General features: G+C 33.2%; 3 protein-coding genes across 4 annotated transcripts; all 3 read left to right on the plus strand.

Annotated features, from left to right (window-relative positions):
- The first annotated feature begins 252 nt into the window (after positions 1-252).
- Positions 253-4,670, plus strand: LOC120250162 (interferon-related developmental regulator 2). 2 transcript variants are annotated; one of them, XM_039258948.1, is made up of 13 exons: positions 253-560; positions 1,124-1,289; positions 2,106-2,186; positions 2,373-2,455; positions 2,527-2,642; positions 2,731-2,841; positions 2,981-3,093; positions 3,199-3,505; positions 3,595-3,678; positions 3,756-3,806; positions 3,904-3,975; positions 4,234-4,311; positions 4,415-4,670. In XM_039258948.1, the coding sequence occupies exons 1-13, from the start codon at positions 557-559 to the stop codon at positions 4,457-4,459; spliced, it is 1,311 nt and encodes a 436-aa protein (XP_039114882.1). In that variant the 5' UTR covers positions 253-556; the 3' UTR covers positions 4,460-4,670. The 2 variants fall into 2 exon arrangements, with proteins under 2 accessions (XP_039114882.1, XP_039114881.1); XM_039258947.1 differs by having other exon boundaries at positions 254-566.
- Positions 4,671-5,282: 612 nt separating this feature from the next.
- On the plus strand, positions 5,283-6,696 carry LOC120249271 (BTB/POZ and TAZ domain-containing protein 4-like). The gene is made up of 5 exons (XM_039257780.1): positions 5,283-5,492; positions 5,592-5,725; positions 5,816-6,122; positions 6,199-6,506; positions 6,591-6,696. Exons 1-5 carry the CDS (start codon positions 5,283-5,285, stop codon positions 6,694-6,696), a joined length of 1,065 nt encoding a protein of 354 aa, XP_039113714.1.
- A 1,115-nt stretch (positions 6,697-7,811) lies between these two features.
- On the plus strand, positions 7,812-8,499 carry LOC120250375. Its single transcript, XM_039259181.1, has one exon. It carries the CDS (start codon positions 7,887-7,889, stop codon positions 8,310-8,312), a length of 426 nt encoding a protein of 141 aa, XP_039115115.1. The 5' UTR covers positions 7,812-7,886; the 3' UTR covers positions 8,313-8,499.
- Positions 8,500-12,130: the final 3,631 nt, after the last annotated feature.

Raw genomic sequence — 12,130 nt, forward strand, 5'->3', positions numbered from 1 at the left:
AGGAATTTGATCACTGAATTCAATATATAACACGTGCCGTGTCGTGTCGGTGATTCAGACCGAATCTACGTGGTATCTTCTACACCAACGCTTAAGCTTACCCAAAAAACAGTAAAAAAACTCACACTTTGGCACCTTCAAATAGAACTCACGTCAAATATACTAAAGGTCTCTTAATCAGGTCCGTTTCCGCGGTCCGCAAGCAACTGTTTGTTCCCAAAGGCGGTAAAAATAATAATCCCTTTTTTTTGCCAAACTACGAAATCTAGGGTTTTTTAATACGCTCCGCCGCTTGAAAAAGTCCCGATTTGTGCCTCTGGTTCTCTCCTCCCCTTTTGAGAAGCTCCGATTCTTCCCGATTCTATCCGTCATCACATGGATCAACCCTTATCCCATCAAATTGATGCAATTATCCCCTTTTCTCTGTTGATTTTTAGCAATTCCGACTCAGATCTTTCCCAATCTCCTATAGCTTTCGATTTCTTTTGTAACTCTTTGATATCGACTCGTTTTCGTCGTCCTTGATCTTTTCCTGTGACGTTTTGTGGCTTGCGAAATGGGTAGGAGTAAGTGTTCTTCTTAATTCGATCTCTTGATCTTTAATTTGTTATTCTTGTGTTTTTTTTTTGTTTTTTTGTTTTTTTTGTTTTTGCTTTGATTGATTTTTCTATAATCATGAATGATTGATTGCGGGGAATAGCCGTAACTTTTAGGTTTGTTGGTTCCTGTCGGAATTTAGCTCCTCTTTTTGTACTGATTTATAAGGAGGTTTAACGCGTTTGTTTATTTGTTTTTTCCTTGAATTACTGGATTGTTTTTTGTTAAAGCTGAGGCCTCTGTGGTTTGTTTGGTAATAAATTTTGGAAGAATAGTTCTTCTCTAGTTGACTTTTTTCCGGATGGAGTTCTTGAGGAAAAAGTTCAATCTTTGGGTTAAAAATGAGTTTTTGTTTAATTTAAGTTAAGAAAGTAGTTATGTTATTGAAAGATTTTTTCTCGTCTGATTGATTTTTATTTAAACCCTGTGTTTGATGGATCTATATATCCATGGATTGGATACGATGTTCCTTTGGTGGGTGAGATTCTTTGGATAATGTGTTAACTGCTTGGGAACTTTGTTGTAGAACGTGAACAAAGGAGGAATGCTGACCAACTTGATAGCAGCGATGATGATAGCCTCAGCTCCACTTCAACAGCTATGTCTGATCTACCCATGGCTCACGAGACCGAGCGTGTGAACTCTCAAGATTTCTTGCTTGAAAAATACCTTGATGCCCTATATGAAAAGAGGTATTCTTTGACAACGTAATGCCACACATGTTATTTTTAGAATAGAAAGCTAAAGAATGTTTGTACCTGGTGTAAAGTTGGAAGTTTGTGTGATCCTGCATTTAAGCTGTTTGTCATGTCATTCCTTGCGCATATTAATTGGAACTGCATAGCTTGGTAGCATGTCTTGTAGGTGGGCCACCTTTGGTCTTGCTTGGCCTGTATTTATTTTTAGGAATGCAAAGTTTTGGTGAGCAACAGGTTTTTTTTTGTCTTGTTCTACTGTGGAAACTGTATTCCTGACAGTAAACTGAAACTGTGAATGGCATTCTAGTTGTTCTTTCATGTGTTGAGACGAAAGTTGGAATCTTGAAATTTAAAAAAATGTTTTGCCTTACATTTGAACTGAAAGTTCTTGAGAGTGCTTTGTTATTTCTATTTTTAGGAATAGACTTAAATGCTAACCGCTTGCATAGCATGGATTGAAATCTCAATTCAAATACTTAGAATTTTACTTGCTGTTTTTTTCACCACAACTAAAGAAAATTGCAATTTCATACCATGATTTAAAGCCACTTAAAAAGGTAGCGCTTTTTCATTTTTTCATTCCTGACCTCTTTTAATCTTTGCTCTTTGTTTTTCAGCAATCTGTGTTATAAGCTTAACTATTAGCAACTCTTCATTGTGAATGATTTATGCTTGTTACACCAATGATTGCATTATCTATAAGTAGAAAAATGCATTATTGTACATATGTTATTCTGTTTTATGTTCATGTTGATTTCATTTGGTACCAAGTTTTTGCTATGAATATTTTGTTTTCATTTGCTAATGAAGGGCATCGACAAGAGAGAAGGCGTTGACAGGTCTTGTTGATGCATTCAGCAGCCAATTGCTGCACGGTTTTGTAGAAAACAAGTAAGTCTATTAGTGATTCTACTTGATTGTACTTTATGGATGTCTCTTTTTTAATTGGCGCAGGGCTTGATCCAATGCTTTTCAGATACCAATTGTGAAAGTTTATTTTATTTTCGTGACTTATATATATATATATATATTATGCCTTGTTATCTTCTGTAATGTTTCTTTTGTTGCATGATGCAGATGTATCACTTTATTACATCAGTACCTAAATTCTGTTAAAAAGGGCTCTTCCAAGGAAGCTTGTTTGGCTTCTCGTGCCATTGGTAACTCTATAGCCTTTTAATCTACTTTGTTGTCTTCTGTAATGTTCTCATTTGATGTTCTTCCGTTCCAGGATTGTTGGCAATTACTGTTGGTGCTGGAGACAGTGCTCATGAAATAATGGAAGAGTCATTGCCACCACTTTCACTAGCCTTGAAGTGTGGATCAGATGCTCAGAAAAAATCATCTGTAATGCTCTCATCAAGTCCATAGATTCTTTCCTTCAGAGCGAGTAATTGCGTTTTTGATAAATTGTTTTTTCAATTGAAAATTGCAGGTACTTGATTGCATCGCTCTTGTCACTTTTGTTGGTGCTATTGATACAGATGAAACTGAGAATGCTATGAAAATAATTTGGGAAACCATTCATCCAAAATCAGGAACCATTGTAAGTGAGCATAGTTATAGTGGCTTTATCTTTTAAATAGCTTGAGTTGCCCCCATTTTTTGAATAATACCGTGTATCTTCAGAAATGTAATATTCTTTTCATCTTTGGTTTACAATGCCATCCTGTTGATATCTTTAGGTTGGATCGGCCGCCAAACTTCAACCTGCTGTATTAGCAGCTGCTATTTCTGCATGGTCATTTCTCTTAACTACCATGAATGGTTGGGGAAACAACTCTGATAATTGGCAGGAGTAAGTGGAAGTTTATTGATACATTTTTAGTTAGTTCTTTAATTTTCATTTGATGTTTATGTAGCATTAAAATCAAAATCGCAACATCTTGATAATCCTGTTCAGATCAATTTCTTTTCTTTCAATTCTACTGGAGAGAGATGATCGTGCTGTCCGTATTGCTGCTGGAGAAGCAATAGCCCTTATTTTTGAGATTGGGAGGCTGGACAAGTTCTCTCGAGAGGAGGGTGAAACAGATAGTGCAGGTCGTGAGGGTTTCAAACCCCGGGGGCTTGCTTATGTTGCTTCAATGAAAGGCAAAATATTAAATCAAGTCCGGGAACTTTCGGCGGAGGCGGGAGGTAAGGGCACTGGCAAGAAAGACCTTAATCTTCAGAGGGATTTGTTTCAGGACATTTTAATATTTCTCGAGGTATTTCTTTTTTCATTTTTTATTCATTGGGCAATTTCTACCAAGAAAACTATATGTAGTGGTGGCATAATTTGAACTGTTATTGTCAGACTGGTGAGTGCCCTGAGATCTCTATGAGGATTTCTAACAACTTGGGTGCACTGAGAGTGACAACGCGTGCTCAATCCATTCAGGTATTTTGGCTCTAGCTGTTGTTACCTTCCTCATTGTATAATAAATTGCTATCTTTCACTAACATTATTTTCGTCAGTTAAACTTTCTGAAACGCTTCCTTGCAAGTGGTTTCCTGAAGCACATGCAGGTTAGAATCTGCTAAATAGTCCTTTCTGGCTATTGTTTTTATTTGCCAATTTCAAATGTGTTCACATTAAGTGATTGATTTCATCGGGGTTCTGCAGGACAATGAGTTACTTCATGATGTTTTTAGTTTCACTCCGGGGAAGAAGGGAAACTTGTCAAGCAAAGAAAAGGTAATTGCAATTTTCCTAGTGATAGCTTGGAGTTTGTTGTCAATAAATATGCAATAGCTTGGAGAGACACGTTTTCCCAATGAAGTGAATATTTTCTTAATTATGAATTTGTTCATTTATATATGCATTTATATGCATTTTTTTTCATTCAACATTGGTGACTGATCTCTCCAAAACCTTATAACACACTTTGGTTATCTCAATAACATCTCCAATTCCTGTTTACTGCATCATAAATGTTGAAATTTTCTCTTGCAGAGGATGTTCATGTCACCAAATTCTGTGGTTAATAAAGAACGAACTCAAATGAGAAACAAGTACCGCTCATGGGCCCAGGTATCTATTGGCTGCTTGTGATTACTCATTATTTGTTTTTCTCTCATCATTAATAAACTGAGAAAACTTAAATATTTCAATGCGTGTAACGTTGTGTTTGCAGGATAGGAACCAGGGGCATTACTCTGTGATTGCTGAAGATGCTTAGTAAGATCAGTGGTCTGAGACAGCACAACAATTGATGAATCCCACTGAGGATAATCTTTTCCATTTTGTTCTAGTATTTTCATTGTTTATCATTTGGACTCTTGTCTGGAATGAATCCTCTCTATATCTATTATTGTCGCAAGGCTGGGTTTGTGAACTACTTTATCCTACATTACATTTCAACTGGAATAATAAAAGTTTATTTTATTCTCTCTGTTTTTTTTCCTTGCTTACAAATTTTAAGAACATGTATCTCTACATGACATTGTTGAGGTTCACTGTTATTGCTCCTAATTTTTAACGAAATTTCGCTGTAAAAAAATAAAAAAAACTGTTTGGAAGCAAAAGACCATGACAAGCTCTAAATTAAGTATTAAAATGAGAAAAAATTAGCCTCTCAATTCAAAGTGCAAAATAAAGAGAAAAGCATTTCCCATCAATAGTAATGGAAACGCAGAAACGCTGTTAATTATAAATTAAAATTTAAAATATAAAATTTAAATTTAAAATATAACGGTTAGTTTTCGTCCCGCTTTTTCAGGCTCGTGAGTCGCGCGTGACCCAGTGGTTTTCCCGGGAAATTCCCATTTAATATAAACATGCCCAATCCTTAATGAATTCCAGAGAGAAAAAGACGAGAACCATCATTCTGATTTCCATCTCTGAGGTGAACATTAGAATCCATTAAACATTAAATAGTCCTACATTTCCATTATTATTCCTGTTTGATTGATTAAATTTAAACATGAAATCCATCCAATTCATGGTTATGCTTCTCAATTTAATGGGGATTTCCCATTGCAGAGAAATAAAAGGAGAAACACATGGCGGACAAGAGAAGGATCAGTGGGAGTGAAGCTTCTTCTCCCCTAGCACCATCCATTTCTGGATTCATTAGAAGGAAAAATCATTGGAGAGGATTATCAAACCCTTCAAATGCTGACTTGTGGGTTCGGCTTTTCAATGAAGGTTATGGGGCCGATGTTCTTGTTGTTACAAATGGCTGCATCATCCCTGCTCATGCCATCATTCTTGTTAGCTCTTATTAACTTTTCTATTTTTCAGTTGGATGTCAAGTTTATATAACAAGATAAAAGGCAACATTTGACTAGCTAATTAAGTATATATCACAGGGCATGGCATCACCTGTGCTGAAGAACATGATTAGGCAATCTAAAGGCCGGAGGGGTGGTCGGAGAATAATCTCGATCAGTGGAGCTCCTGATCAAGCAGTTCGGGCCTTCCTTCGGTTTATATATTCATCATGGTAGCTATTAAATCTTTTCCAGCACAAATGCTGATCAAGTTTTCAATCAGTTTTTAAGTATACATATTGCTTGGGATGCATTTTATGTAGTTATGAGGAAGAGGAGATCAACCAGTATGCACTTCACCTGCTGGTGCTATCCCATGTGTTTGTGATCACCTCATTGAAAAAATTGTGTGTGCAGCAGCTGGAAAAGAGGTTAATCACTGTCCAAAATGTTGCCGATGTCTTACAACTTGCTTGCCTTTGCGACGCTCCTCGTCTTGTCCTAGTTTGCCACCGATTGATCATACGAAACTTCAAGTCAGTCTCGGCCACTGATGGATGGAAAGTAATGAAACAAAGCAATCCAAAGCTTGAAAGAGAGATACTAGAGTCCCTTGTAGATGTTGATTCAGTAAGTCTTAAACAATATAACTACATGAAATAACCATATAATACAGAGACTAGTCTAATATAAAATATATTTTCAGGAAAGGAAAGAGAAACAGAGGAAACTGAAGGAGAGGAAAATATATCTGCAACTGAATGAAGCCATGGAAGCTCTTGTTCATATATGCAGTAACGGATGTCGAACAATTGGTCCACATGATAAAGCGCTCAAGGGAAGTAGTTGTGAATTCCCGGCATGTAAAGGGATCGAATCGCTTATTCGGCATTTTGCCGCATGTAAAGATAGAGCACTTGGTGGTTGCAGTCAGTGCAAGAGAATGTGGCAACTCCTCGAGCTCCATTCCAGGTTATGCTCAACAAAAGATGGGTGCAACGTTCCCCTTTGCAGGTATATTTTACTAAATTATTTAATTAACTGATGTGGGACTATTATGATTATTATGTTAATCTGATTTTGGGTGTATGAGTGAAGGCATTTTAAGGAGAAGGTGTTGCAGCAAAACAAGAAGGATGAGCTGAAGTGGAAGTTGTTGGTGAGAAAGGTGATGGAGGTTAAAACAACTTCTTTGTTTTCCTGAAACTAACTGAACTGTTTCTTTGTATAATTTGGGAGCATAATTCAAGGAATGAAAAAAAGTAACAACACCCTTGGATTTTTTTTTCTTGGATTACTAACAAAAGAAAAAAAAAATTGTGCATTACTATTTTTCCGTCTATTTCATTTCTAAAAGGCAACATGATCTGTCTATTTTTTTTAAAAATAATATATAAAGTTATAAACCTATTGACTTGAATAAAACAAAATGTTTGTCCATCATCCCTAATGTGACAATTAGCTGCTTATTAAAGTCAACTTGAAGTTTTTTAATTCTTTAATTATGTTGAGGTGAAGTAAAGTGCTTCCTTTTCTTAAAATACATTGCACGCCACCAATATGAAAATGGTTTATTTTGAGAAACAGCAAGACCTGGAGTTAAATTAATTAGCATCTTTTGTCTACCTCTCAACAAACATAATTTGACTAAATAAATCCACTACTTTTAAAGTTTCCACTAAAATCTCTTTCAATACTCGAAAATATGATTTATTTTATAAAAAAAAACATAATTTGACTAAATAAATCCACTACTTTTAAAGTTTCCACTAAAATCTCTTTCAAATACGTGAAAATATGACTCATTTTATCAAAAAAAACAAACATAATTTGACAAAATAAATCCACCACTTTTAAAGTTTCCACTAAAATCTCTTTCAAATACTTAAAAATATGATTCAAGTAATCACTTAAAAAAAAATCAAAATTAAAAGATCAATTATTAAAAAAAAAAAGAAAAAAAAATAAAAGATCAAGACCATGTGAATTATTTTATTTTATTTTATTTTATTTTATTTTATTTTTTGAAAAGGTGGACCATGTGAATTATAAAAACAAGCATGAACTTTATTATTTATCATTTTCAAGCAGCCATACTTGTCCACTGAAGTCTAAAACCATGTTCTGAATACATCTCAACCGGCCAATTATTGAGTTCATATTTCACCATAAATAAACCGATTCCACCCACCGTCTCTTTTGACACGCTCTACACTTAACTCGGTCCATTTCAAATTAAAACAGTTTAACTTCTCACCTCCTAATCTATCTATATATCACTAACTAAACCTTTCTTTTCATCAAACTCCTTAGCCTTCTTCTTCTTCTTCTTCTTCTTCTTCTTCTTCTTCTTCTTCTTCTAGTTCAATACATTTTAACTCTTTTCATTAAGAAATGGCATCCCAAGCCATTGAGAGTCACCGGGAAGGTGCAGAGATCGTAAAAGGTGACGCCTCTTGCAAGAAGAAGGCTGCCGAAGTGCTCGGAGAGCTCGGTCTTCCGAATGGTTTGTTTCCATTGGATGACATTCAAGAGTTTGGTTACAACCGTGCAGGTGGATTCATTTGGCTTGTCCAGAAGAAGAAGAAGGAACACACATTCAAGAAGATCAAACAAGTTGTGTCTTATGCCACTGAGGTTACTGCCTTTGTTGAGAAGGGAAAGATGATGAAGATCAGCGGAGTGAAGACTAGAGAGCTTCTTCTTTGGCTGTCTGTTGTGGAGATGTACATTGAGGATCCTTCTTCTGGGAAAATCACCTTCAAGACCGGCACTGGCCTCTCTGATAGCTTCCCTGTGTCTGCTTTTGAGCTTGAATAGAGAGATACATTTGAGCCCTTTAATCTTCATCATATGAATTTTGTTTCTTAATTTGTTTTTGTTTAAATATGATTGTGTTGAAGTGAATGTGGTCACTGTTGTTCCTAAGCAAGAAAAGGATAAGAATTAATTTGTAAGCTTCTCCATTTTATACTTTTCTAAATGTCTCTTTTTCTATTTATCAAGATTATGGGAAAAAATTCAATATATCGCATGTATTACATTTGAAGTTTAGTATTGATTAATGGAATTATTGTCATATCAGATATGAAGTTGATTGACCGTTTGCGAAAACTGTTTACTAACTTTGATGATTCAATTTGCTTCATCGTATGCTTATTAGTGGATAACTTTCTCAAACATCAACTTAAGTTCAGATGCATAACTACCAACAAATGTGCATTAAATAAAAGTTCATATAAATATGTGATCGAGTCAAATTTATACGAACCGATTAATTAAAATATATTAAAACCTCAACAATGAGAAAGGACAACCATGCAATGCACATGCTGCAATCATGAATTATTTTTTTAGTCTTCAAACTATATTTGGGTAATTAAAAAATTATTAGTCTTCAATCTCCAATAATGTAAAAAATCAGTGATTATAAGATTAGTATTGATTAAGGGGATTATTGTCATATGAGCTATGAAGTTGATTGACTGCTTGTGTATATTGTTTACTAACTTTGATGCTTTATTTTGCTACATCGTATGCTTATTAGTGGATCCTTTCTCAAACATCAACTTAAGTTCGGATGCATAATTACCAAAGAGTTTTGCATTAATTAATGAAAGTTCATATAAATGTGTGATTGAGTCAAATTTATATGAACCGATTAATTATTTTTTTTTTTTAAAAACTCAACAATAAGAAAGAACAAACATGCAATGCACATGCGTAATCATGACTTATTTTTTTAGTCTTCAAACTCTATTTGGCTAATTAAAAAAATATTCATCTTCAATCTCTAGTAATGTAAAAAAAAAAATCAGTGATTATAAGATTAGTATTGATTAATGGGATTATTGTTATATCAACTATGAAGTTGATTGATCGCTTGTGTATACTGTTTACTAACTTTGATGCTTTATTTTGCTTCATCGTATACTTATTAGTGGACCACTTTCTCAAACGTCAACCTAAGTTCGGATGCATAACTACCAACTAATGTTGCATTAAATGAAAGGTCATATAAATATGTGATCGAGTCAAATTTATATGAACCGATTAATTAAAATATATTAAAACCTCAACAATAAGAAACAACAACCATGCAATGCACATGCTGCAATCATGAATTATTTTTTTAGTCTTCAAACTCTATTTGGCTAATTAAAATAAATATTAGTCTTCAATCTAAAATAAAGAAAAAAAATCAGTGATTATAAGTTTAGTATTGATTAATGGGATTATTGTCATATGAGCTATGAAGTTGATTGACTGCTTGTGTGTATCGTTTACTAACTTTGATGCTTTATTTGCTTCATCGTATGCTTATTAGTGGATCACTTTCTCAAACATCAACTTAAGTGCAGATCCATAACTACCAAAGAATTTTGCATTAATTAATGAAAGTTCATATAAATGTGTGACTGAGTCAAATTTATATAAACCGATTAATTATTTTTTTTTTTAAAACTCAACAATAAGAAAGGACAACCATGCAATGCACATGCTGTAATCAAGAATAATTTTTTTAGTCTTCAAAACCTATTTGGCTAATTAAAAAAATATTAGTCTTCAATCTCTAGTAATGTAAAAAAAAAAATTAGTGATTATAAGTCTAGTATTGATTAGTGGGATTATTATCATATCAACTATGAAGTTGATTGACCACTTGCGTATACTGTTTACTAACTTTGATGCGTTATTTTCCTTCATTGTATGCTTATTAGTGGATCACTTTCTCAAACATCAACTTAAGTTCGGATGCATAACTACCAACTAATGTTGCATTAAATGAAAGTTCATATAAATATGTCATCCATTCAAATTTATATGAACCGATTAATTAAAATTTATTAAAAAGTCAACAATAAGAAAAGACAACCATGCAATGCACATGCTGCAATCATGAATTATTTTTTTTTTGTCTTCAAACTCTATTTGGCTAATTAAAACAATATTAGTCTTCATCTCTAATAATGTAAAAAAAAAAAAATCAGTGATTATAAGTTTAGTTTTGATTAATGGGATTATTGTTATATCAGCCATGAAGTTGATTGACCGCTTGCGTGTACCGTTTACAAACTTTGATGCTTTATTTTGCTTCATCGTATACTTATTGATGGATCACTTTCTCAAACATCAACTTAAGTTCGGATGCATAACTATCAAAGAATTTTGCATTAATAAATGAAAGCTCATATAAATGTGTGATTGAGTCAAATTTACATGAATCGATTAATTATTTTTTTTTTAAAAACTCAACAATAAGAAAGGACAACCATGCAATGCACATGCTGTAATCATGAATTTTTTTTAGTCTTCAAACCCTATTTGGCTAATTAAAAAAATATTAGTCTTCAATATCTAATAATGTAAAAAAATCATTGATTATAAGTTTAGTATTGATTAATGGGATTATTGTCATCCCAGCTATGAAGTTGAATGACCGCTTGCGTATACTGTTTACTAACTTTGATACTTTATTTTGCTTCATCGTATACTTATTAGTGGACCACTTTCTGAAACATCAACGTAAGTTCGAATGTATAACTACCAAAGAATTTTGCATTAATTAATGAAAGTTCATATAAATGTGTGATTGAGTCAAATTTATATGAACCGATTAATTATTTTTTTTTAAAAACTCAACAAAAAGGAAGGACAACCATGCAATGCACATGCTGTAATCATGAATTATTTTTTTAGTCTTCAAACCCTATTTGGCTAATTAAAAAAATATTAGTCTTCAATCTCTAGTAATGTAAAAAAAAATCAGTGATTATAAGTTTAGTATTGATTAGTGGGATTATTATCATATCAACTATGAAGTTGATTGACCGCTCGCGTATATTGTTTATTAACTTTGATGCTTTATTTTGCTTCATCGTATGCTTATTATTGGATCACTTTCTCAAACATCAACTTAAGTTCGGATGCATAACTACCAAAGAATTTTGCATTAATTAATGAAAGTTCATATAAATGTGTGATTGAGTCAAATTTATATGAACCGATTAATTATTTTTTTTTAAAAACTCAACAACAAGAAAGGACAAACATGCAATGCACATGCTGTAATCATGAATTATTTTTTTAGTCTTTAAACCCTATTTGGTTAATTTAAAAAAATATTAGTCTTCAATCTCTAGTAATGTAAAAAAGAATCAGTGATTATAAGTTTAGTATTGATTAATGGGATTATTGTCATATCAGCTTTGAAGTTGATTGATGGCTTGAGTATACACGTTTACTAACTTTGATGCTTTATTTTGCTTCATCGTATGCTTATTAGTGGATCACTTTCTCAAACATCAACTTAAGTTCGGATGCATAACGACCAAAGAATTTTGCATTAATTAATGAAAGTTCATATAAATGTGTGATTGAGTCAAATTTATATGAACCGATTAATAATTTTTTTTTAAAGCTCAACAACAGGAAAGGACAACCATGCAATGCACATGCTGTAAACATGAATAATTTTTTTTGTCTTCACACCCTATTTGGCTAATTAAACAAATATTAGTCTTCAATATCTAATAATGTAAAAAAATCATTGATTATAAGTTTAGTATTGATTAATGGGATTATTGTCATCTCGGCTATGAAGTTGATTGACCGCTTGCGTATATTGTTTACTAACT

The sequence above is a fragment of the Dioscorea cayenensis genome, chromosome 19, assembly GCF_009730915.1.
Source record: "Dioscorea cayenensis subsp. rotundata cultivar TDr96_F1 chromosome 19, TDr96_F1_v2_PseudoChromosome.rev07_lg8_w22 25.fasta, whole genome shotgun sequence".
Lineage (NCBI taxonomy): Eukaryota > Viridiplantae > Streptophyta > Magnoliopsida > Dioscoreales > Dioscoreaceae > Dioscorea > Dioscorea cayenensis.

What these genes read in the sequence shown, in the direction of transcription:
- LOC120249271 (XM_039257780.1), top strand. Translation starts at nt 5,283, where the DNA reads ATGGCGGACAAGAGAAGGATCAGTGGGAGTGAAGCTTCTTCTCCCCTA. An exon ending in CGGTTTATATATTCATCATG is followed by an intron (nt 5,726 to 5,815) that starts GTAGCTATTAAA and finishes CATTTTATGTAG; the next exon opens with TTATGAGGAAGAGGAGATCA. An exon ending in TGCAACGTTCCCCTTTGCAG is followed by an intron (nt 6,507 to 6,590) that starts GTATATTTTACT and finishes GTATGAGTGAAG; the next exon opens with GCATTTTAAGGAGAAGGTGT.
- LOC120250162 (XM_039258947.1), top strand. An exon ending in ATGCTCAGAAAAAATCATCT is followed by an intron (nt 2,643 to 2,730) that starts GTAATGCTCTCA and finishes TGAAAATTGCAG; the next exon opens with GTACTTGATTGCATCGCTCT. An exon ending in AACTCTGATAATTGGCAGGA is followed by an intron (nt 3,094 to 3,198) that starts GTAAGTGGAAGT and finishes AATCCTGTTCAG; the next exon opens with ATCAATTTCTTTTCTTTCAA.
- LOC120250375 (XM_039259181.1), top strand. Translation starts at nt 7,887, where the DNA reads ATGGCATCCCAAGCCATTGAGAGTCACCGGGAAGGTGCAGAGATCGTA.